General features: G+C 42.4%; 1 protein-coding gene across 2 annotated transcripts; it reads right to left on the minus strand.

The window, feature by feature from the left end:
- Positions 1 to 15,862: 15,862 nt before the first annotated feature.
- On the minus strand, positions 15,863 to 21,326 carry LOC106570177 (protein S100-A1). 2 transcript variants are annotated; one of them, XM_014142214.1, is made up of 4 exons: positions 21,185 to 21,326; positions 17,797 to 17,845; positions 17,303 to 17,456; positions 15,863 to 17,131 (listed from the first exon to the last, which is right to left on the minus strand). In XM_014142214.1, exons 2-4 carry the CDS (start codon positions 17,808 to 17,810, stop codon positions 16,925 to 16,927), a joined length of 375 nt encoding a protein of 124 aa, XP_013997689.1. In that variant the 5' UTR covers positions 17,811 to 17,845; positions 21,185 to 21,326; the 3' UTR covers positions 15,863 to 16,924. The 2 variants fall into 2 exon arrangements, with proteins under 2 accessions (XP_013997689.1, XP_013997690.1); XM_014142215.1 differs by lacking the exon at positions 17,797 to 17,845.
- Positions 21,327 to 22,280: the final 954 nt, after the last annotated feature.

A 22,280-nucleotide genomic window follows, 5' to 3' on the forward strand; every position in this document is an offset into this window, starting at 1 on the left:
TCCCTTTGGTTGCACATTTAACATGCTGAAAGAAATGAGGTAAAACTGATTTAAGTTTCTCTGCATTAAAGTCCCCGGTCACTAGGAGCGCCGCCTCTGGATGAGCGTTTGCTGTTTGCTTATGGCGGTATACAGCTCGTTGAGTGAGGTCTTAGTGCCAGCATTGGTCTGCGGTGGTATGTAGACAGCTATGAAAAATACAGATGAAAACTCTCTAGGTAGATAATGTGGTCTACAGTTTATCATGAGATACTCTACCTCAGGCGGGCAAAACCTCGAGACTTCCTTCGATATCATGCACCAGCTGTTGTTTACAAATATACAGAGACCGTCACCACTTGTCTTACCAGAGGCTGCTGTTATATTCTGCCGAGAGTGTATAACTCGCCAGCTGTATGTTATTAATGTCGTCGTTCAGTACGACTCTGTGAAACATAAGATATTACAGTTTTTAATGTCCCCGTTGTTAGGATATACGTGCTTTTATTTCATCCCATTTATTTTCCAGCGATTGTACTTTGGCTAACAGTACGGATGGCAAAAGCAGATTAGCCACTCGTGGTCAATTTTAGCATTTGACAGGTTTCTTCTGGTTCTTCATAATTTTTTTCTTCATTCGTTTCTTCTTCTGTTTCTGCCTCATCCTATGTTTGGTAGTCCCCTTATCCACCTCCTCTTCCAAATGGGTTTTCCACCTGCACGCCAACAGGTAGGGACGGCCACTCTCCTTGGCCTTCTCCTGATCCATGACAATGTCTTGAGAAATGCTGTAACTTCCCACAGTTATAGCAGCTCCAGTCTCTCCCTCCGTCAGCTCCAGCAGGGGCCCCTCAGCCTCTTCCTCCTCCTCTGCCTCTTTGGTTTCCATGGTTGCCGCCATTTCCTCGCTGTCCTCTTACTCCTCCAGAGTAGTACATCAGCTGTCCATTCTTCAGTGTCTTTACGTCCTTAGTTTCATTTTCCTTCAACTGTCTTTCCACATGGGTGATATATGGATTTATGTCAGGCAGTGGCTTTGTTTCCCATGCAATACAAGTTGTAGTTACAGCTGTCTTCAGATCTTGTCTCAGGCTTGTCACCACAGCATGGCACATTAGGCTGCTGCATGAGTCTTGTTCACGCGTCAGGCCTGAGTGTTGGAGGATGACTGTCTCCACCCTTTCAAAGTAGTCACAACATGTTTCAATGATTGGTGGAATGGATTTTATGCCAGTCTGTGTGTTTGGGGAAAGCAGCCTTTATAGCGGTAAAACCTGCATCCAGCTGGTCACTACGATTAACCGCTAGTACATCGCGGTCCCACATGTGTTTATAGTCCTTCCATTTAAATTTCAAGCAGCGGCGGAATATTTCTTCAATTTCTCTGACGGTGGGGTTGTGCGTGGAGATGATTGCTTTTACCTCTTCCTCAAAACTCCCAGCATCTTTTGTTGGTTCAGTGACATCGCCCACTATCGCTTTTACTTCGTCAAAATCCCATGGTCCCTCCATTTCCAACATCCTACCTCCCTTGGGTTTGGGGTAGCGTATTATTGGTAACATGCCCCCAGGCTTCTTTTTGGGGGTTTTCTTTTTATCCTTCTTCTTGTCTTTAATTATTTTTCCTTCGTTGCTGTCCTCTCTGCTGCTTCTCTTTCCTCTTGTTCTTCTTGAATTTTACATTATTCCTATTCAATCTCTTCATTCTTTCTACTTTTACTCTGTGTTCGGCTTCAGCGTCACATTTTGCTCCGTCCTCTGTTTTCTGCTTTTGTCTTCAGTTCCTTTCTTTTCTATGTTCCTCTAGCTCTTCTTCTTCACGTTCTCTCTCCTCTTTTTCTCTCTGCTCGTTTGCTCTGCTTCTTGTCTTGGCTGGTTGCTTTCTGTTTTCAGCTCCAGCATCTTCTGCAGCTCCTCCAACAGCTCCTAATCCCACGGCTCCTCCACCTGGCAAAGGCCCACCCCCAAGTGGGTTATGAGGGTGTGGGAGGCCACCATCTCTGTCTGTGGGTGGAGGATTTGGCAGTGGCAGATACAGGGGAGGGGGGGCATGAGAAGGTTCCACTCAGAGAAAGGCCAGCCAGGCTTCTTCTTTTTATTTTGTCCTTCTTCCACTTTCTTCTCCGGTTCCACTTGATTTACCATCAATCGTCTTACAGTTTTCCTTTTGCATTTTCTGCTTCTCCCGCCCACTTTCTGAAATCGTCCCACTTCACTGTTCATCTTGTTCAGTCTTCTGTTTGGTCCAGTACCCCCCTACCAATTTTTTTTGCCATTACACTACACAGTCCTTTTGGTTCCCAGCACAGATCCTCCATCCTACTCTTACTATTTCCCTTTCCCATACTTAAACGCTTATGCATCTTCAACGATTCTCTTGTCGTTACCTCCTATGCATACATATGTATCTCTAACGGTTCTCTTTCCGCTACTTCCTATACATATAAAATAACACCAGGTGCTATTACCAGTGGTTCTCAGACCACGTTGTAAGGGCTGTCTGAAGAGAGAGTGGACCAAAACGCAGCGGAGTTAGTGTTCGTCATCTTTAATTAAGCAAGAACACTATACAAAAACAAAACAAGGAAACTGACAGCCAAACAGTCCTGTCAGGTGAAACACAGTGACAGAAACAATTACCCACAAAACCCAAAGGAAAAACATGCTCCTTATGTGTGACTCCCAATCAGCAACAACGAGCTTCAGCTGTGCCTGATTGGGAGCCACACACGGCCCAAAACAAAGAAATACAAAAACATAGAAAAAAGAACATAGAACGCCCACCCAATGTAACAGCCTGGCCTAACCAAAATAAAGAACAAAAAAAACCTCTCTATGGCCAGGGCGTTACACACGTAGACACTTCTCATAAATGCCTACAGACAATTGTCAGTGGTGCTCTTCCTGCACTCACTCTAGCCTTCTTCTAAGATGAGCTCTATTCTTCTAAGACTATGGTACATTTCTTAATTTTTATGCTTAGTTTTATTGGTTTTATTATTATTGTTATTATTTTTTATACAAATTCATTTAAATTGACTGTGCCTCAGAGGTTTGTGGATCAGGTATCTTCCCCCGGGCAGCTCACAGTAAAAGTCTGGTCTGGGTGGGTCCACGTCATCTTTGGTCAGATGGGAATTTCCTTCACAGGGAATGCACCCCTGGTGTTCTCTTGCAGACCTTCACTGGGATGCTGCAAGGGTGGAATCACTGATCCTGTAGAAATTCAACACCAGGGACACTTGAAGTCAATATTAAATGAATCACTCTTTATAGTCAGTTAACTGGAGAGTTTACAACAAACACAGGTACAAAGTACAAGTGTGCCACAAGCTCCCCCAGGGCAGTCCCTTCAGTCCTCTTATATACTGCTTCACAAAAAAGCTACATAGGCATGGTTCATAGGGTTGGTTCCTGCAGGTGACTGGCTGTTATCACACGGGCTCAGTTTCCCAATAAACTTTTACACTTAAGACATGACTCTGCCGTTGTGCTGTAGAATTAGATAATTTTGTCTCTTGTGTAATACATTTTACACATTCGTTTATACTGGATTAAGTGTAATTTTCGTTAATTGTAATTTCGTTAGTTATGTTCCAACATTCCCTCCATCTTGTGGGAAATTCCACGATAACAGATTGGCATCATGGGTCCCAGATTTGTACTATACAGAAATACATAATTATGAATGTCATTCTCTTAATGGTGATGTATCCTAGTACACAAAGTAGGACAATTTAGAATTCTCCGTTGCATATTTGGGTATCATTCTACACTGGCTATTATTCTTATGAGCTCTTCCCCAATTCATGACCAAATTTGGTTGTATTGGACCACATCTGTACCAATCATAGACGTCTATGTTTCAGAGGTTTGGACATTACAGTACAGCAGCATAGAGTTCAGTACAGTACAGTAAATAATACTGTACTCTAGCGTGCTCTACTTTAATGTCATACTCAAGCTGACGGTTCCATGGGAGGAGCTAATTGAGGAAGCCTACGAGAGGAAGCTGTTAAAGTACCAGGCACTTCTGGATGAATGTACTAACAAGGGATTGAGGGCCAAGTGTCTACCAGTGGAGGTTGGGGCAAGAGGCTTCCCAGGCCAGTCTCAGTGGAGGGCACTAATGATCCTTGAAGTAAATAGAGTACAGAGGAAGAAGATCTGTCACACAGTTGGGCAGGAAGCAGAGAGGTCAACACAATGGCTTGGAGGAAGGAGCAGTGGTCAAGAGGAAGGAGCAGTGGTCCAGCCAACCTTGCTCAGATCGGGCTGGATAAAACTGATCGGCGCACTTTTCGGAAGGTGTAATGAACAGTGCCGGAACACCTAATGAAGAGGGGACCTCACCTGAGGATGAGCCAGGAGCAACACTACTGCTGTTTGCAGGTACATTCCAAAACTGAAAGTTCAGTGACAACCAGGAACAGACTGGTTGGCAACCAAGAAAGATTGGTGACAGCTGGAAAGACAGCATTGGGAGCAGAGGCCTGGCTAGGCAAAGCATGCAATAATGAGGGAGCTCCGTCATGAGAAGTAGTTTGCAGTGCTGCGTTTAAAAAAAAAAATAGAATAATAATTATTATTGTATTTTCAACACCCTCAGCACCCCTCCTTCCTGTGGCTATGACCCCAAAAGCATTGCTATGGAATGATTTATGGAGAGATACATCATGAGGCACCCGAGAGGGGTGAAGGAAGAACGGCTCACTGGCCAGACTGTCACAAGTGTAGAGAGGAGTAGGCAGGAGGCAGTCGCAGGTTATAAAACCTGGACGAAACCCAAAATGCAAAATAATAAAGTACTCAGGAAAATAGTAGGAGAGATTCCTCTCAGGAAAACAAGCAACATTTACAATGACCGACAAAGACAAATGACAGAGGGAGTATATATACGGAGTGGGTATTGGAATCAGATGTGTGTAACGATGACAAGACAAGTCTGGGGTTGATGAGTGAAGGGCGTTTGCCAGCAGAAGGTTCGGCAGCAGCTAGAAGGCTGGCGACGCCGAACGCCTGAGCTGGACAGTAGGGGGAGCCAAAGCGAAGGCTTGTGTGACACAGACACAGATGACAACCTTGCCTGAACAATGGACAAGGAGAGAGGACTCGGATATAAAACATGCAGTTGTGGAAAAGTGCTTGAGAACCAGAGAGGGCTGAAAATCCACAGCACCAACATGGGCTGTTCAGTGAGCCAACAACAGGCAACACGCACAAGGCAAGACCTTGGTGAGACAGAGGAGGAACCAAACCAGGACTCAAACCACAGTGTTAGGAGCCTCTAAGAGCCAGTCGAGGGAAGCACAGAGAGGGTAGGTGGACCAGTGGAAGCTCCTCAGAAGAGGAATGGATGGACCATCCTACTCAGTGAATCTCATAAAAATAGTGAAACATTAAAATCCCCCTGAGTCCAATTTAAGATAGAGATCTGTCTCAATCCAAATCAAATCAAATCAAATCAAATGTATTTATATAGCCCTTCGTACATCAGCTGATATCTCAAAGTGCTGTACAGAAACCCAGCCTAAAACCCCAAACAGCAAGCAATGCATGTGAAAGAAGCACGGTGGCTAGGAAAAACTCCCTAGCAAAAACTCCCTAGAAAGGCCAAAAACCTAGGAAGAAACCTAGAGAGGAACCAGGCTATGAGGGGTGGCCAGTCCTCTTCTGGCTGTGCAGGGTGGATATTATAACAGAACATGGACAAGATGTTAAAATGTTCATAAATGACCAGCATGGTCAAATAATAATAATCATAGTAGTTGTCGAGGGTGCGACAAGCACGTCCGGTGAACAGGTCAGGGTTCCATAGCCGCAGGCAGAACAGTTGAAACTGGAGCAGCAGCACGGCCAGGTGGACTGGGGACAGCAAGGAGTCATCATGCCAGGTAGTCCTGAGGCATGGTCCTAGGGCTCAGGTCCTCCGAGAGAAAGACAGAAAGAGAAAAAGAGAGAATTAGAGAGAGCATATTTAAATTCACACAGGACACCGGATAAGACAAGAGAAATACTCCAGATGTAACAGACTGACCCTAGCCCCCCGACACATAAACTACTGCAGCATAAATACTGGAGGCTGAGACAGGAGGGATCAGAAGACACTGTGGCCCCATCCGATGATACCCCCGGACAGGGCCAAACAGGCAGGATATAGCCCCACCCACTTTGCCAAAGCACAGCCCTCACACCATTAGAGGGATGTCTCCAACCACCAACTTACCGTCCTAAGACAAATCCACCGCATCCGCCGATGTCGCACTTCCGTATCTGCGGTGAGAGGTGACAGAGCTTAAGCGGTGTTTCTCAGACCATAAACCGAACGGTTTGGCCTACAAACTAAATATGAGACTCTCACGAACACGATGGTGTTCTCCATTTTGCTCTATGACCCCCACGTGTCTTGGGACTTGTCTGAAGTCGGCACAGTCGATCAGCCAACTTCTGTCTGTAACGTCCAAACAGTTTGGGCTACACACTAATATGACCCCTCTGAGGAAAGGTGAGACTCTCGAACATGTACATGTTGGTTGTTTTGCTCTAGGATGCCCACAGGCCTCACAAGACTCATCTGACGGTCCCCCGATACCAGTTGATAACATGAATGAAATTATGGAGACTGTTTAGTGCCAAAAAAATAATTATTTTTTTGTAAAAAAGAAAAATAAATGTTTCCTGATCTTTGATATATCCCTCAGATATAGGACAGACACTTCAGAACAAACACCCTTTAGATTTTTTGGGGGGGACTATCTGTTGTTCCATGTATGTAATCTGTTATTCAATGTGTTTGTATGGGCTAATAGCAGTAAGGCCAAAAATCTTTCATACCATTTTTTTACATTTACATTTTTTATTCTTCAAGGGGTACAATTAAAAATCCCTCCTCCCTCCTCCTCTGGTACTTCAATACAAAACCTAGGTGGCTGATGACTCTCACCCCCTTCCATAGACTTACACAGTAATTATGACGACTTCTGGAGGACGTCCCCTAACCTATCAGAACTCTTACAGCATAAACTGACATGTTGTCAACCCAATCAAAGGATCAGTGAATGAATCTACTAATGAAAGCATAAACTACAGCAAGCTAGCGCTGCAGTGCATAAAATGTGGGGAGTAATTGACTCAAAGAGAGAGAAAGACAATAGTTGAACAGTTTTGAACAAATACATTTCTTCAAAAATTAAGGAGAAGTAGCAGAGAGAGAGAGCTAGCTATATTTCGTTGTATTTTTTCACTTACTTAGCTAGCTAATGCAGCTAGCTAATTTTAACCCACTCAAACACCCAGCTCAAACAGAGTGTAACTGCTAAACTGCTACACTGTACTGCATGACTGTAGTGAGTTAAGTATCGCGTTAGTCCTAGTAGCTATGTTGACAATGACTTTAGCTTAAATGGTGACGACGATGTAGGCTGTGTGTAGCATTTAGCGGTTATGGTATGAAAGTTTGGCTTGGAAAGTCATTTTTGGGCTGTCGGAGCTGTTGTGTTATGCACTGAAGTCCACAAGCAAAGGGAAAAGGTGAGAGGAGGAGAGCGCATAGATGCGAGAAGGAATTATACAACAAGCAAATTGATGATGCTGTTTGTGTGGAGCTGCTATGAAAGTGAACTGTGTGTGCGGGTGAACAGGGGTGTATTTATTCTGCCGATTCTGTAGAAAAAAGAATCTTAATAAACGGAAGCAAACAGAACAAAACTGTGAAAAACTTCACTGAATTTGTCCAATAGAAACTCTTGTTTGCAACTGTTTGGACTAATGATTACACCCTAGATCAGCTAGATGCAGGCAAGAGTGTGCAAGGCAGAATTGAAGTGTCACTGTCTGTCACCTTGAATACTCCAATTGGTCTCCCGAATACAAAGCCTTGTGCTACCAACATGGAGTTCTGCCCTAGCTACTCTGGCCCCTAATGGAATACAAAATCCAATGACAACGATAGAGGCTATGGAAAGGAAGATCAGTGGCTACCTCAGAAGATGGCTTGGAGTGCCCCAAAGCTTCAGCAGCATTAACCTCTACAGCAGGGTGGACAAAGTTACAACTGCCATTCCGAGGCCTGAATTAGGAGTACCAAGTGACTAAAGAAAGGCAGGTCCTTATTATCAGAGACTGCAGAGATGAGGACCTAAGGACGGCAAGGTTTGAGGTTCGCAATGAGAGGAAGTGGTCGGCAACATCAGCATTGAAGGAGGCAGAGGCAAGACTATAACACAAAAACAGTCACCTCAGGACACCTGGGACTTGGCTGTCTGAATCAAGTGTGCTGGAAGGGAGCAAGCAACCGGGAGAGAATGGATCTCATGCAGAAGAGATAAGGCACATGGCGGAGGAGGGAAGACAAACAAAAGCAGTTGGGATGAGGCAGCAGGGCAGTTGGACATGCTGGGAAGGAGCTAGAGAGAGGAAGATAACATGGGCCAAAATCTGGATGATGGAGGCCAGCAGAATAAAGTTCCTTCTCCGCAGTGTGTACGACGTACTACCAAGCCTGACAAATAGGGTGACCATATTTAAAATTTCCAAAAGTAGGACAAAATAATGAATTTGCAGGACATTTTTGGGACAGTGAATACATTTTCTGGGGAACAGATGGAAGGTACAGGTGGAGACAAGACAAGGTCCTGATAACAATATCATCACAGCTGGGAGAGGAACTCAGGAAGTCTGAAAAAGAAAAGGCCTGTCTTCATCCGTTTTGTCAGGAGCTGGGAAAGATCTGCTGGCACCCACAAAAGTGGCTTACTGGGAACAGGAGCGGACTGGGAGGTACGAGCTAACCTCGGAAGACGCCTCATCTTCCCCCAGAATATCGTCAACATATCACCCAGATCATGTCTGCTGATCTGGTCAAGGAACACAAAGAAGAACATATTGCTCAAGCTGACGGTTCCATGGGAGAAGATGATTGAGGAACGCTACAAGAGGAAGCTATTAAAGTACCAGGCACTTGTGGGCGAAAGTACTGACAAGGGATGAAAGTGTGTACCAGTGGAGGTTGGGGCAAGTGGATTTCCAGGCCGGTCTCTGTGGAGGGCACTAAGTATCCTTAGAGTAAAAAGAGCACAGAGGACGATGATCTGTCACACCGCCGGGCAGGAGGCAGAGAGGGCATCACAATGGCTGTGGCTGAAGAGGGCATAGCAATGGTTAAAGAGGTCTACAGACAATACACAAACAGGGCCGACGGAGCGCACCCTTGCTCTCTGCCCTGCAACTCAGTCAACATTCACCCCATCTCCCGAACCCAGCTCCAATGGCCGGAAGAGGAAGACAGCTAAGAATCTTTTGGACACTGACATTATGCAGCAAATGGATGACTTAGAGTAACGACAGCAGGAGTTACAGAAACGGCAGCAGTGTCCAGCAAAGGCAGTCTACGAAGTCATGGTACAATGGATGGTGTCAATTCCTGCTGATCAATGTCTCCCGTTTCTCAGGGACATGATGATGTACTTTCCCAGGACCATCGATCAGTACTGTGTCCGCTCGGACTACTCTCGAGTGAGACAAAGTGAGACAAATCTTTTTGTTTTTAGGGTGGGTAATTTATTTTTTTTGCATTTAAAAAAAATATTCATTTGTTTCCTCATTCACATGTTACTGGTGTTTATTTTCACTTATTTCCCCTTTCATCACACTTTTCACCTGTGCATTAAATTGTTTTATTATTTTACTATTTTACTATTTTCCTCTTGTTATAGTAAGTAAATATCTAAATGGTCTGCAAATGTATTTCCACTTGTGGCAGAAAATATTATTGTTTTGAATCAGTCACTCCAATTAACTGTCTACAGCTGGACACTCACCAATGTACAACCTTGTCTTATGTAGATGAGATTGATGTCTCGAGGTTCTAGCGTTATCGTCTCCAGCTGGACAGCCATTCTCACCCATGTACTATAGCAGGAAAGTCCTCATTGAAAGGCTACTGGACATGGCACAAGGTTAGGTAAATGTATTGAGGGTCTAGCCTGAAATAAATATGAAAAACTAGGATGAAGTGATTGTTATTATGGTAGTCTTTACTGGAATTTGTAAAGTGTGAATAAGAAAAACAGCAAAATCCAAACAGGAAAACCAAGTGGGTAGCTCACAACACGATATGTGAACAGACATCGACCAGAAGAAGAGAACATACAGTTGAAGTCGGAAGTTTACATACGGTTAGGTTGGAGTCATTAAACTCATTTTTCAACCACTCCACAAATTTCTTGTTAACAAACTATAGTTTTGGCAAGTCGGTTAGGACATCTACTTTGTGCATGACACAAGTAATTTTACCAACAATTGTTTACAGACAGATTACTTCACTTATAATTCACTGTATCACAATTCCAGTGGGTCAGAAGTTTACATACACTAAGTTGACTGTGCCTTTAAACAGCTTGGAAAATTCCAGAAAATGATGTCATGGCTTTTGAAGCTTCTGATAGGCTAATTGACATAATTTGAGTTAATTGGAGGTGTACCTGTGGATGTATTTCAAGGCCTACCTTCAAACTCAGTGCCTCTTTGCTTGACATCATGGGAAAATCAGAAGAAATCAGTCAAGACCTCAGAAAAAAATTGTAGACCTCCACATGTCTGGTTCATCCTCGGGAGCTATTTCCAAACGCCTGAAGATACCACGTTCATCTGTACAAACAATAGTACGCAAGTATAAACACCATGGGACCACGCAGCCGTCATACCGCTCAATGAAGGAGACGTGTTTTGTCTCCTAGAGATTAACGTACTATGTTGCGAAAAGTGCAAATCAATCCCAGAACAACAGCAAAGGACCCTGTGAAGATGCTGGAGGAAACAGGTACAAAAGTATCTATATCTACAGTAAAACGAGTCCTATATCGACATAATCTGAAAGGCCACTCAGCAAGGAAGAAGACACTGCTCCAAAACTGCCATAAAAAGCCAGACTACTGTTTGCAACTGCACATGGGGACAAAGATTGTACTTTTTGGAGACATGTCCTCTGGTCTGATGAAACAAAAATAGAACTGTTTGGCCATAATGACCATCTTTATGTTTGGAGGGAAAAGGGGGAGGCTTGCAAGCCGAAGAACACCTTCCCAACCGTGAAACACGGGGGTGGCAGCATCATGTTGTGGGTGTGCTTTGCTGCAGGAGGGACTGGTGCACTTCACAAAATAGATGGCATCATGAGGGAGGAAAATTAGGTGGATATATTGAAGCAACATCTCAAGACATCAGTCAGGAAGTTAAAGCTTGGTCGCAAATGGGTCTTCCAAATGGACAATGACCCCAAACATACTTCCAAAGTTGTGACAAAATGGCTTAAGGACAACAAAGTCAAGGTATTGGAGTAGCCATCACATAGCCCTGACCTCAACCCAATAGAACATTTGTGGGCAGAAATGAAAAAGCATGTGTGAGCAAGGAGACCTATAAACCTGACTCAGTTACACCAGCTCTGTCAGGACGAATGAGCCAAAATTCACCCAACTTATTGTGGGAAGCTTGTGGAAGGCTACCCCAAACGTTTGACCCAAGTTAAACAATTTAAAGGCAATGCCACCAAATACTTATTGAGTGTATGTAAACTTCTGACCCACTGGGAATGTGATGAAATAAATAAAATCTGAAATAAATCATACTCTCTGCTATTATTCTGACATTTCACATTCTTAAAATATAGTGGTGATCCTAACTGACCTAAAACAGGGAGTTTTTACTTACATTAAATGTCAGGAATTGTGAAAAACGGAGTTTAAATGTATTTGGCTAAGGTGTATGTAAACTTCCGACTTCAACTGTGTTTAGAGTATCTTACCTGGATATGGTCGCATCCGGTTTCCCCTCAGAGGGAACGCCTCGTATCCGACAAAGACATATGGGCATGGTGATTGGGTCTCCGGCAAGCCCTCTGGCCGTGGTAGCGGCAGCTGGCCTGAAATGAGTTAGTAGCCGAACTTGCTTCGCGAGAAGATTCCCTCATCTCCCTCAAGACCATATCGGGAGAGAGGGAGATGTCAATATGGTGAAGCTGTACCTTGCATCGCAGACTGCCATCAGGACCATTGCGAAAAAGCCCTTGTAGTTTTAGTACTTGCTGCCCGAGTTTGCCAAAGCTCAGATCCAAAAATGTTTTCCATTGACAGCTCCTGCACAAAACTGAGAATTCCAACGATCCACAAAATCTCTGCCGATATCTGCTCATTTTGCAGCAACTGCAATTCAAAAAGTGATGTGTTCACTTCTACTTCTGTGGATAAAAAGTAGTGTCGTAAAGCGTGTGACACCAGACTAGGCTGATATGTAGCTAGTTAGTATTTGTAAACAGGCAGAACACCGGATCAGAAGTTCAAATGTCATCACTAGCTAGAGTCAAAAAAAGTGTCTTGGCCCCTTTTGCTATGTAAGCTACTCTGGCTCCCCAAGCCCTCTAGTGGATATACACTACACAAGGCAGACTTCCTCTCTGGGGAATGCAATGAAAAAAGTGTCCACTGCCCCCCCCAAAAAATGTCTCCACCCAAGGGCATGCATGCACATAGATCAGCGGAGTGGAGTTTGTAACTGCCTTAAAACCTCTAGGGGCTAGGGGGCAGTATTTTCACGGCCGGATGAAAAACGTACCCAATTTAAACAGGTGACTACTCTGGCCCAGAAAATAGAATATGCATATCATTAGTAGATTTGGATAGAAAACACTCTGAAGTTTCTAAAACTGTTTGAATGGTGTCTCTACGTATAACAGAACTCATATGGCAGGCAAAAACCAGAGAAAAAATACAAGCAGGAAATGAAAATCTTGTGGCTGTACTATTTTCAAGTCATTGCCAATAAAACACACAGTGACAAAGGATTCATTTTGCACTTCCTATGGCTTCCACTAGATGTCAACAGTCTTTATAAAGTTGTTTGAACCGTCTATGATGAACAGAGACCGGATGAGAAGGAAGGGAAGTTGATGTCCCTGGGATGTCGTCACTTCATTATTGCGCGTTCATGCGCGTTCATGTGAGATCAGACCTTTTTCAAAACGTTTTTCAAGACACAGGAAAGGTCCGGTTGAAATATTACTGATGTTTCACGTTAATAACGGCCCTAAAGATTGATGCTAAACAACGTTTGACATGTTTGAACGAACGTAAATAGATTTTTTTTTTTACTTTTCGTCGTGACTTTTCCCTCCCGTGCCCTACATTTTGAGTAGCCTACTGAATGCGCTAACAACACGGAACAACATGGAGTTATTTGGACATAAATTATGAACTTCATAAAAAAAAAAACATTTGTTGTGGACCTGGGATTCCTGGAAGTGCCTTCTGATGAAGATTATTAAAGGTAAGGGAATATTTCTAATGTTATTTATGATTTTAGATGATTCCAACATGGCGGCTATCTGTATTGCGTAGTGTATTTTTCTGAGCAGAGTACTCAGATTATTGCAAAGTGTGCTTTCCCAGTAAAGTTATTTTGAAATCTGTCAATGCGGTTGCATTCAGGAGATGTTATACCTCTTACATCTAGACGTTTCGCTAGCGGAACACCTGCTCCAATATCCAATGATAGGCGTGGCGCGAATTACAAATTCCTCAAAAATACAAAAACTTCAATTTTTCAAACATATGACTATTTCACAGCATTTTAAAGACAAGACTCTCCTTTATCTAACCACACTGTCCGATTTCAAAAAGGCTTTACAGCGAAAGCAAAACATTAGATTATGTCAGCAGAGTACCAAGCCAGAAATAATCAGACACCCATTTTTCAAGCTAGCATATAATGTCACAAAAACCCAGAAGACAGCTAAATGCAGCACTAACCTTTGATGATCTTCATCAGATGACACACCTAGGACATTATGTTATACAATACATGCATGTTTTGTTCAATCAAGTTCATATTTATATCAAAAAACAGATTTTTACATTAGCATGTGACGTTCAGAACTAGCATACCCCCCGCAAACTTCCGGGGAATTTGCTAACAATTTACTAAATTACTCACGATAAACGTTCACAAAAAGCATAACAATTATTTTAAGAATTATAGATACAGAACTCCTCTATTCACTCGATATGTCCGATTTTAAAATAGCTTTTGGTGAAAGCACATTTTGCAATATTCTAAGTACATAGCCCAGGCATCACGGGCTAGCTATTTAGACACCCGGCAAGTTTAGCACTCACCAATATCAGATTTACTATTATAAAAGTTTGATTACCTTTTGTTGTCTTCGTCAGAATGCACTCCCAGGACTGCTACTTCAATAACAAATGTTGGTTTGGTCCAAAATAATCCATCGTTATATCCGAATAGCGGCGTTTTGTTCGTGCGTCCCAGACACTATCCGAATGGTAAAGAAGGGTCGTGCGCATGGCGCAATTCGTGACAAAAAAATCTAAATATTCCATTACCGTACTTCGAAGCATGTCAACCGCTGTTTAAAATCCATTTTTATGCCATTTTTCTCGTAAAAAAGCGATAATATTCCGACCGGGAATGTCCATTTAGCTAAACAGAGGAAAGAAAACAAACCTTTCGGTCGACGCGGGCACGAGCCTGAGTCTCACAGTACTGTAACCAGCCACTACCCAAACGCGCTACTTTGTTTCAGCCAGAGCCTGCAAAGCCACGATTCAGCTTTTTGCCGCCTTCTGAGAACCTATGGCAGCCGTAGGAAGTGTCTCGGGACAGCTAAGATCCTCACTCTTCAATAAACAGAGACAAGAAGAACGACACCTTGTCAGACAGGCCACTTTCTGCATGAAATTTTCTCAGGTTTCTGCCTGCCATATGAGTTCTGTTATACTCACAGACACCATTCAAACAGTTTTAGAAACTTTAGGGTGTTTTCTATCCAAAGCCAATAATTATATGCATATTCTAGTTACTGGGCAGGAGTAGTAACCAGATTAAATCGGGTACGTTTTTTATCCTGCCGTGAAAATACTGCCCCCTAGCCATAACAGGTTAATCTATAATTATTTGAATAACAGTTTAATACCTTAACCACATTTTATAATGAGTATTTTTTGTAAATTCACTGGCAGTTTTGGGGGAGACACATTTTCTCAATGACACGCGCCGATGTAAAATGCTGTTTTTGGATATAAATATGAACTTGATAGAACAAAAAATGCATGTATTGTCTAACATAATGTCCTAGGAGTGTCATCTGATGAAGATTGTCAAAGGTTAGTGCATAATTTTAGCTGGTTTTCTGCTTTTGGTGATGCCTGTCCTTGAATTGAAAATGGATGTGTGTACTTTTTTGGCTATGTACTCTCCTAACATAATCTAACTTTATGCTTTCGCCGTAAAGCCTCTTTGAAATCGGACAATGTGGTTCGATTAAGGAGATGTTTATCTTTCAAATGGTGTAAAATAGTTGATTGTTTGAGAAATTGAAATTATTAGATTTTTGCTGTTTTGAATTTCCCGCCATGCTAGCAATCCCGTCAGTGGGATTCTATCCCCAAAAGGTCCCTAACAGGTTTTAAGCCAATCTTGGCTCAGGTCGTGCATGATCAACACGATAGTGTTCAGAAAGTGTAGTGAGCAGCGCGGAAACAGCTAATGAAGTGGGGACCACACCTGAGGATGAGCCAGGAGCAGCACAACCGCTATTTGCAGGTAGAAGTATGACAACCAATTTCCCTTACTGTGTATATACTGCAGTGCTGACCCACTCTCTCCATTCTGTGGATCATCTTACACACTTAACTTCTTGCTTTCTTGTATTCTATGATGTCTATTTACACTCTACAGCCCTGGGTTATTGAATGCTTACATCTGATTTGTAGTTAACCCAAATCCATCAACCATTTCACACTTAGTTGGTGTGTATCACTATCGGGCTAGGAAGGTTCACAGTTTTTGACACAGAAAAGACCAAGCAATGTTGATTGATAGCTGGTTAAATGTTATGTTTAATACTTAGAATAACACATTGGTAATTACAAAATATGTGCAAAGAAAAAGGTTTGTGATATTAAAATGTTTAACACTGTTTAACACAGTTTAACACACAATATTACTGATAATAAGTATTATGTTCATTATGTTCAGTTATGTTCATGAGACTCAGAGTATCACCCTGTTGTGCTTCAGACCCGATCTCACTCCATTGGTGGTAGTGTGTTACAATAACATCCACTGAAAATATGAACATTTTCAATGAAATCTATCCTGAGTATATAACCAAAGCACAGTTGAATTGACATTTGAGGCTGTATAGGGAACACAACTGAACACACACATGCTACTGTGTATACAAGGGGAAGGCAATCAGATTCAGCCGCTGCTGATTTTTGTCTGAGAGGGTGATCTGCGGGCCGTAACATAATTAGGATAATTTGTACACTGCAAATTGACCACAACTAGGCCCCAAAAAAATATGTTTTTTTGAAAATAACAGTCACTGATTACATTGATCACATATCACATGTTTTTATTAGTGGGAATACTTGGGAACAGATTTCCTAAGTTAAACACATTTTTTTCCTAAATTCCTGGTGATTTTACAGTCTTCTTTCATTCCAAAAAATAAATAAAATAAAAATAAATAAAAAAAAAACTTTGGGGGCGCCCAATAAAATCACTCACGTGCTGATTTTGGCCTGCCGGGGTGCCTGTTGCTGACCCCTGCGGTATATGGATTTGAGGACACAGAGTAACTGACTCCGTACCTGTGACTTAACTGTGGTATGAAAAGTATTTGGATAGTTGAAGAGGGAAAACACTGCTTTTCCTGTCTAAGTGTCCATCAGCGAAACTTTACTTACTTTAACACAGTGACGTTCCCTCAGCCTCTTTTCACACTTTGCAGTTTCACTGTTTAGAAATTGCATAAGATGACCATACAACCATAAATTATACCCTTTCACTATTGCTCTACAGTTCATTGCACCCTTCACCTCCACCTTCCCCTTCCCTCCTCCCAGTCCCTCCTCCCATCTTTCCTTCACTCTTTAATCTCCTCTATCGTTGCCTCCTTTGTTTTGAAGGGTGTGTGGACGAGTTTCTCGGGCTTATATTCCATGAAGAAGTCGTTGCAGGCCACCGTCAGGGATCCCATGAGGATGATGAACTCTGTGAAGTCCACCTCACCGTCACTGTTGGCGTCCAGGTCATTCATCACCTTCTCAACCCCTTCTCCATCCCGGGCATTCTGGATGAGAAGAGGGAGAGGAAGAGGGACAGGGGGAGAGGGAGGGAGAGGGGTTAAAGAATTGTGTGTATTCTTGTCAGTACATGTATTTTCTTTGCCTGTGAGTAAGTGTTTGTGTATGTTTGCGTGTCTGTGTGTGTCTCTCTCTCTCGGCCAGTACACCCCTCTTACCCCTAAGTAACTCCCCAACTCCTCTGTTAACAGCTCTCTCAGCTCTCCACGGCTCAGAGTGTACTTGTCCCCCTCCTTCCCCGAGTACTTGTGGAAGGTTTTGATCAGCATCTGCATTGCATTCTCCAGGTTGGAAGAGGGTTCTTTGGACATACTGGAGGGAAGGGCAGAGGTCAGACACTACGACAGGATGCACGCTCCATCCAAACCGCATGTGCGGTCACATGACGGACATGGGTGTGAAGCCTCCACCAAGACAGAGTGAAATATACACGCTGGACGGAAGAAGATCAGCAAACTAGAGAAAGAGGTGTCCTAATTCTAAACCTAGGCTACTATATTGGGAGGTTAAATTACAGGCTACAAATGAGCTATTCCTTCTCGACATACTGTGGCCACTGGACAGTGTTTTGTAACCTTACTTGGTTTGACGTGAAAGATGTGATGGATGAAAGATGAAGAGACAGCTTTTTAAAAGCAACAGTCTTACACACATTGTGTCCGGCATCTTGGAATCTTCTTGAGTTGGTTTCGTTGGAGAGACTGTGCACACACAGACACAGATAGGTAATTTAATCTCTCTCAGTTGACAGACTTGTAAGCAGCTTGTTAAGTAAAGATAACGTCACTGAGGTAACTTCAGATGGAGGTTTCAGGGTTTCACAATCATATCAATCATGTGACAGAAGGAAACCACAAGTGAAACACAAAACTGTCAAAATGCAGATAAACCACCTGGCAATCAGGAACTCAGACCAGGTGATCTTGTAACCCGAGGCGCGCGCACACACACACACACACACACACACACACACACACACACACACACACACACACACACACACACACACACACACACACACACACACACACACACACAACAATCTGTCTCTAGTCATTCCAAACTCTGAAAAATATTCCTTTGCAGATGTTGACTGTGTGATCAATAATACAGAACTGCTCAATATCATTTTAATGGGAGATGGACTAAATAATCTACTAAGGAATTCAATTTAATCAAATAACTGCAGCATAGATAAATAAGTCTGGTTATAAAATGTTCCTGTCATAGGGGTCATCTGTCTCATTGACAGACGTTACACAATGGGTGGGTCTAATCCCGAATGCTGATTGGTATAAAGAGCATTCCAGCTGGTGTCTATTCTACAAGTTACCACCGGCTAAATCTATTACGTTAAAATGCCTATTTACTATGTTCCATCTGACTGTGCAATCCACTGTCTCATCAGCCCAGCCATGCAATTTATAACCTTGATCTCCACTATAAAAGGTTTCTAGACATTATCTCACATTTCTTTTAGAATAACATTTAGTTTTTAACAGCGGAGATTTGTATAAATCTTGCCTTCTGTCTCTCCGACATTTGCAACATTGTTGCAATATTCAAATTCGATCTCCAGCTGTCCCCTAGTAATGAACGTGTAGGGGTCAGGGGTCGGGTTGAGACAGACAGACAGGCAGGCAGCTTTTTTCAGCCAATCTAAATCATGAATCAGCTGGCATCATTTTTATGGACATATATACAAAGAAATGTCAATTGAAAAAAGGTCAAATGAAATGAAGTGCAGCTAGTTTGCAGTCTTTCCAGATTCAGTTTGAAGTGATTGTGTTAGCTGTGTTGTTGGTTAGCTCTTCTGAACAACAGTGTCACTTCTGACGAGTGAGCACATTTTCTATGCCAGGCGAAATCGCGCCTCATTAGCTCATTGTGTACGGATGCATCCAAATAAAAGTCACTAGAAAACAGCTTAAACAAATGCAAATGCAGCTACTGTTATTCTTTTTGACGTTTGACGTGACTGTAAGTTAGCCGTAGTTGGCTAGCTAGCAAGCAAGGGATAAGAACGTTGCCAGCCAGTATGGCAATCGAACATTTAGAACGAACGACTGGGTCACGTCTCTGGCAACAGAACCAATAGAACAAACGACCAGCCGGCTTGGGTAGCAACCCTAGATTTGGGTTGGGACTATATCTTGTGGAAGGATGAAATAGTATGAATAAATTAATCCAAATAACGTTTTTAATGAAAATATGTCAATCATTATTTGAATATGTTAGTAACTCGTTGTATAAAAGTGAAAATGCCCTTGAAGCCGGTGTTCGGAGGATATATTGGCATGGTTTGCCGGCCCGAGATGACCCGTGCCAATATATCCTCCAAACATCGGCTTCTCGGGCATTATCACTTAAGAAGATCACTCTTAAAATTACAATTGTTCATAATGAAACAATGAAATTGAGTCCATGTCAATGTTTAAATCACATCAGAAGTCCATTTTTGGTTTTGATCTCGAGAAAAACAAAACAATCTGGCCCTTTAATTGAGTGTCTAGCAAGTGAGGAATGTGCCTTCTAATGTGCCGGTCCGGTGATGGTTCTGTACTGCTGCTGCTCATTTCATGGCAAAGTTTGCAAATAATAGATACAAATGATATACTTCCTCCTGATATACTTCTGCAAGGTAAGCCTACTTTGCAGTTAACATTTAATTGAGAAGGTTTGGGGGAAAGTATTTATGTCAACCCACAAGATGGTTATCACATCAACTGGCTACACACTGAGTAATAGACAAATGTGCGCACCACACAGACAGACGGGGCAATATTGCTGGAAATTAATTGGCAGATATTGTGTTTGGTGTAGCTTTTTAAGCCAATAGTGGCTAACCAGGGGTGGGATAATGTCAATGTTGCTTTGATTAGATAGTAGCCTGGAGCTTGCAGCGTCTGATACTTGTGAGAGTTGTTTATGACAGTTTGGGTGGAATGTGAAAATTGCATGTACTTTCAGAATTGTTTGGTGAGCAACTCAGAGGTGGCCTGCGAGATACTGGTAGCTTGCGATCGACCTGTTGGAGACCTCTGTCCTAAGATAACATATGGAATTGTTTTAAGATGGTTACACCATGGATCACTTAGCTATTTGATTTTGAATTCTGGGCGGTATAAAAACATTTTTTACAAATGATTTGAAAAATATAGAATTTGGCCTTTACTATCAGTCCAGCCCATAGAAACACATTGAATAACACGTTCATAAATGGCAAAACAGTCAAAAAAAACATCATAAGGAATAAGGTTTTGAGGTGTCTGTCCTATTAACTAGGAGATGTAAGAAAGCTTTTGTTTTTTGGAAACATATTTAACTTCTTTTTTGTTGTTGGCACAAAACTACCTCCATACTTCCATCCATTTTTTAACCAGTATGGAGTTACCTTTAGACCAGTCCCATGACACTCGTAGAGCAAAACGGAGAACACCATTGTGTTTGTGAGAGTCTTAACTTTCCATAGAGTGGTATTAGTTTGTAGGCCGAACCGTTTCGGACTCTACAGATGTTTTCGTGAGAAGACCGATTTTCGGGAAGTCTGATGGTCTAAACACCACAGGTGAAGAAGGCTGACAAAGACGGATGTGGAAGATTGAGACGCAGCCCATGCAAAAAAACTGATCGATTTCGATGGGGGATTTTTGTATTATATTACATAGATTGTCTTAAAATTAAGATATTTCATATATTAGCATTGATGGTACAAGTTAACTGACTCTTCGAGCATTATATAGAAAAAACAATTTTCTTCACAGGTTTTGGTCTGTCCAACTTAAACATTTTAAACCTCCTTTACAACAGGCAAACCAATTGTAGTTTGAGGTGATGGGCTCAAATTATCGGCCCATAAGTTTTATTGCTCTGGATACCAAGGTGCTCGCCTGGGTATCTCACTGTGAAAAAGTGTTTCACTATTCGCAATAAGGCACATATATAAAAACATGGGTAAAGCTGATCCCAGAAAACAGTTATCAGTTACAGAGAAGAAATAAGGAGAAGGGCACAACTTTCCTCTAAACTGTCAATCTTACCTTAGTGCTGATGGAGGGCCTCCTTTGTCTTTGGTGAAGAGGGAGGGAGAGAGAGATGAGAGAGAGAGCCAAGGAAAGATGGATGAGAAAGATGAGGAGAGAGTGGACAGCGGCTTAAATATCACCTGTCCCCTCGTCCTTCTTCTTCCCTTCTCCCACCTACGTACCACCATACCTGCTTCTATTTCTATCTCACTCTTTCCTCTCCCCCTCCCTTTCTTCTCAGGTGCTCACACATACAGACAGAGTGCTTGACCTCAGCACACAACAGTAGCTTCAGGACAGATCAGACAACAACTTTGCGTCAAAGTATTTTATTTTATTATGGGCCGTTACACAGTGGTTACATACTGTAAATACTATTTGCGTAGCTTAGCGAAAATGATACAGCATTGGTTGTGAAGGTGTAACATTGGCATAGTGGTTCATTTATTATAGCTTTTGGTGAGCATGGCAGTGGCTCTGTGATAGAGCTTGTGTGCAACAGCATGTCATGTGGTGGGTGGTCTACCTGTGAACACTACTTATATCTATTTAGTATAGTATACCACTGGAAAAGAGACCTGGAAACAGAAAAGAAAATGTGCATCTGTGTATCCTGTACAAATCAGATTTGGGGTTAATTTGATGTTAATAAGCCAATTCACAGAATTGCTGTTTATTTTTGGTGAGGATTTTTTAATTAATCTACTGAATTGGCTGAGTTGGAATGGAACCCAACCCTGGTACATAGCAGAGTTCTTAGAATACACTGGGGTAGGGCACAGTGTGATAGGTCACATTGTCTATCAAGCTATAGTGTCAGCCTACCTGCATTTAGGTACAGAGTGTCATAGTTTCATCATCCTTGAGTGGACACAATTCTAACACAGGTGTGCATAGTGTTGATGTTTAGACTGTGGGGAACTGCAGGAGGGTACACAGCTAGCTCATGCATGCAGTACACTGTGCTAGTGGATGAGGCCTATGTTCATTCTGTAGCATTAGCAGGAGATGTTAGCATGATGCTAACTGCTAGTGAGTGGCATGGTTTTTCACATAGTCGAGATAGGACAACTGTAAAGTAATGTCGTTGTGCATTACTGTAAAATACATT

The sequence above is a fragment of the Salmo salar genome, chromosome ssa14 (genome assembly GCF_905237065.1).
Source record: "Salmo salar chromosome ssa14, Ssal_v3.1, whole genome shotgun sequence".
NCBI lineage: Eukaryota > Metazoa > Chordata > Actinopteri > Salmoniformes > Salmonidae > Salmo > Salmo salar.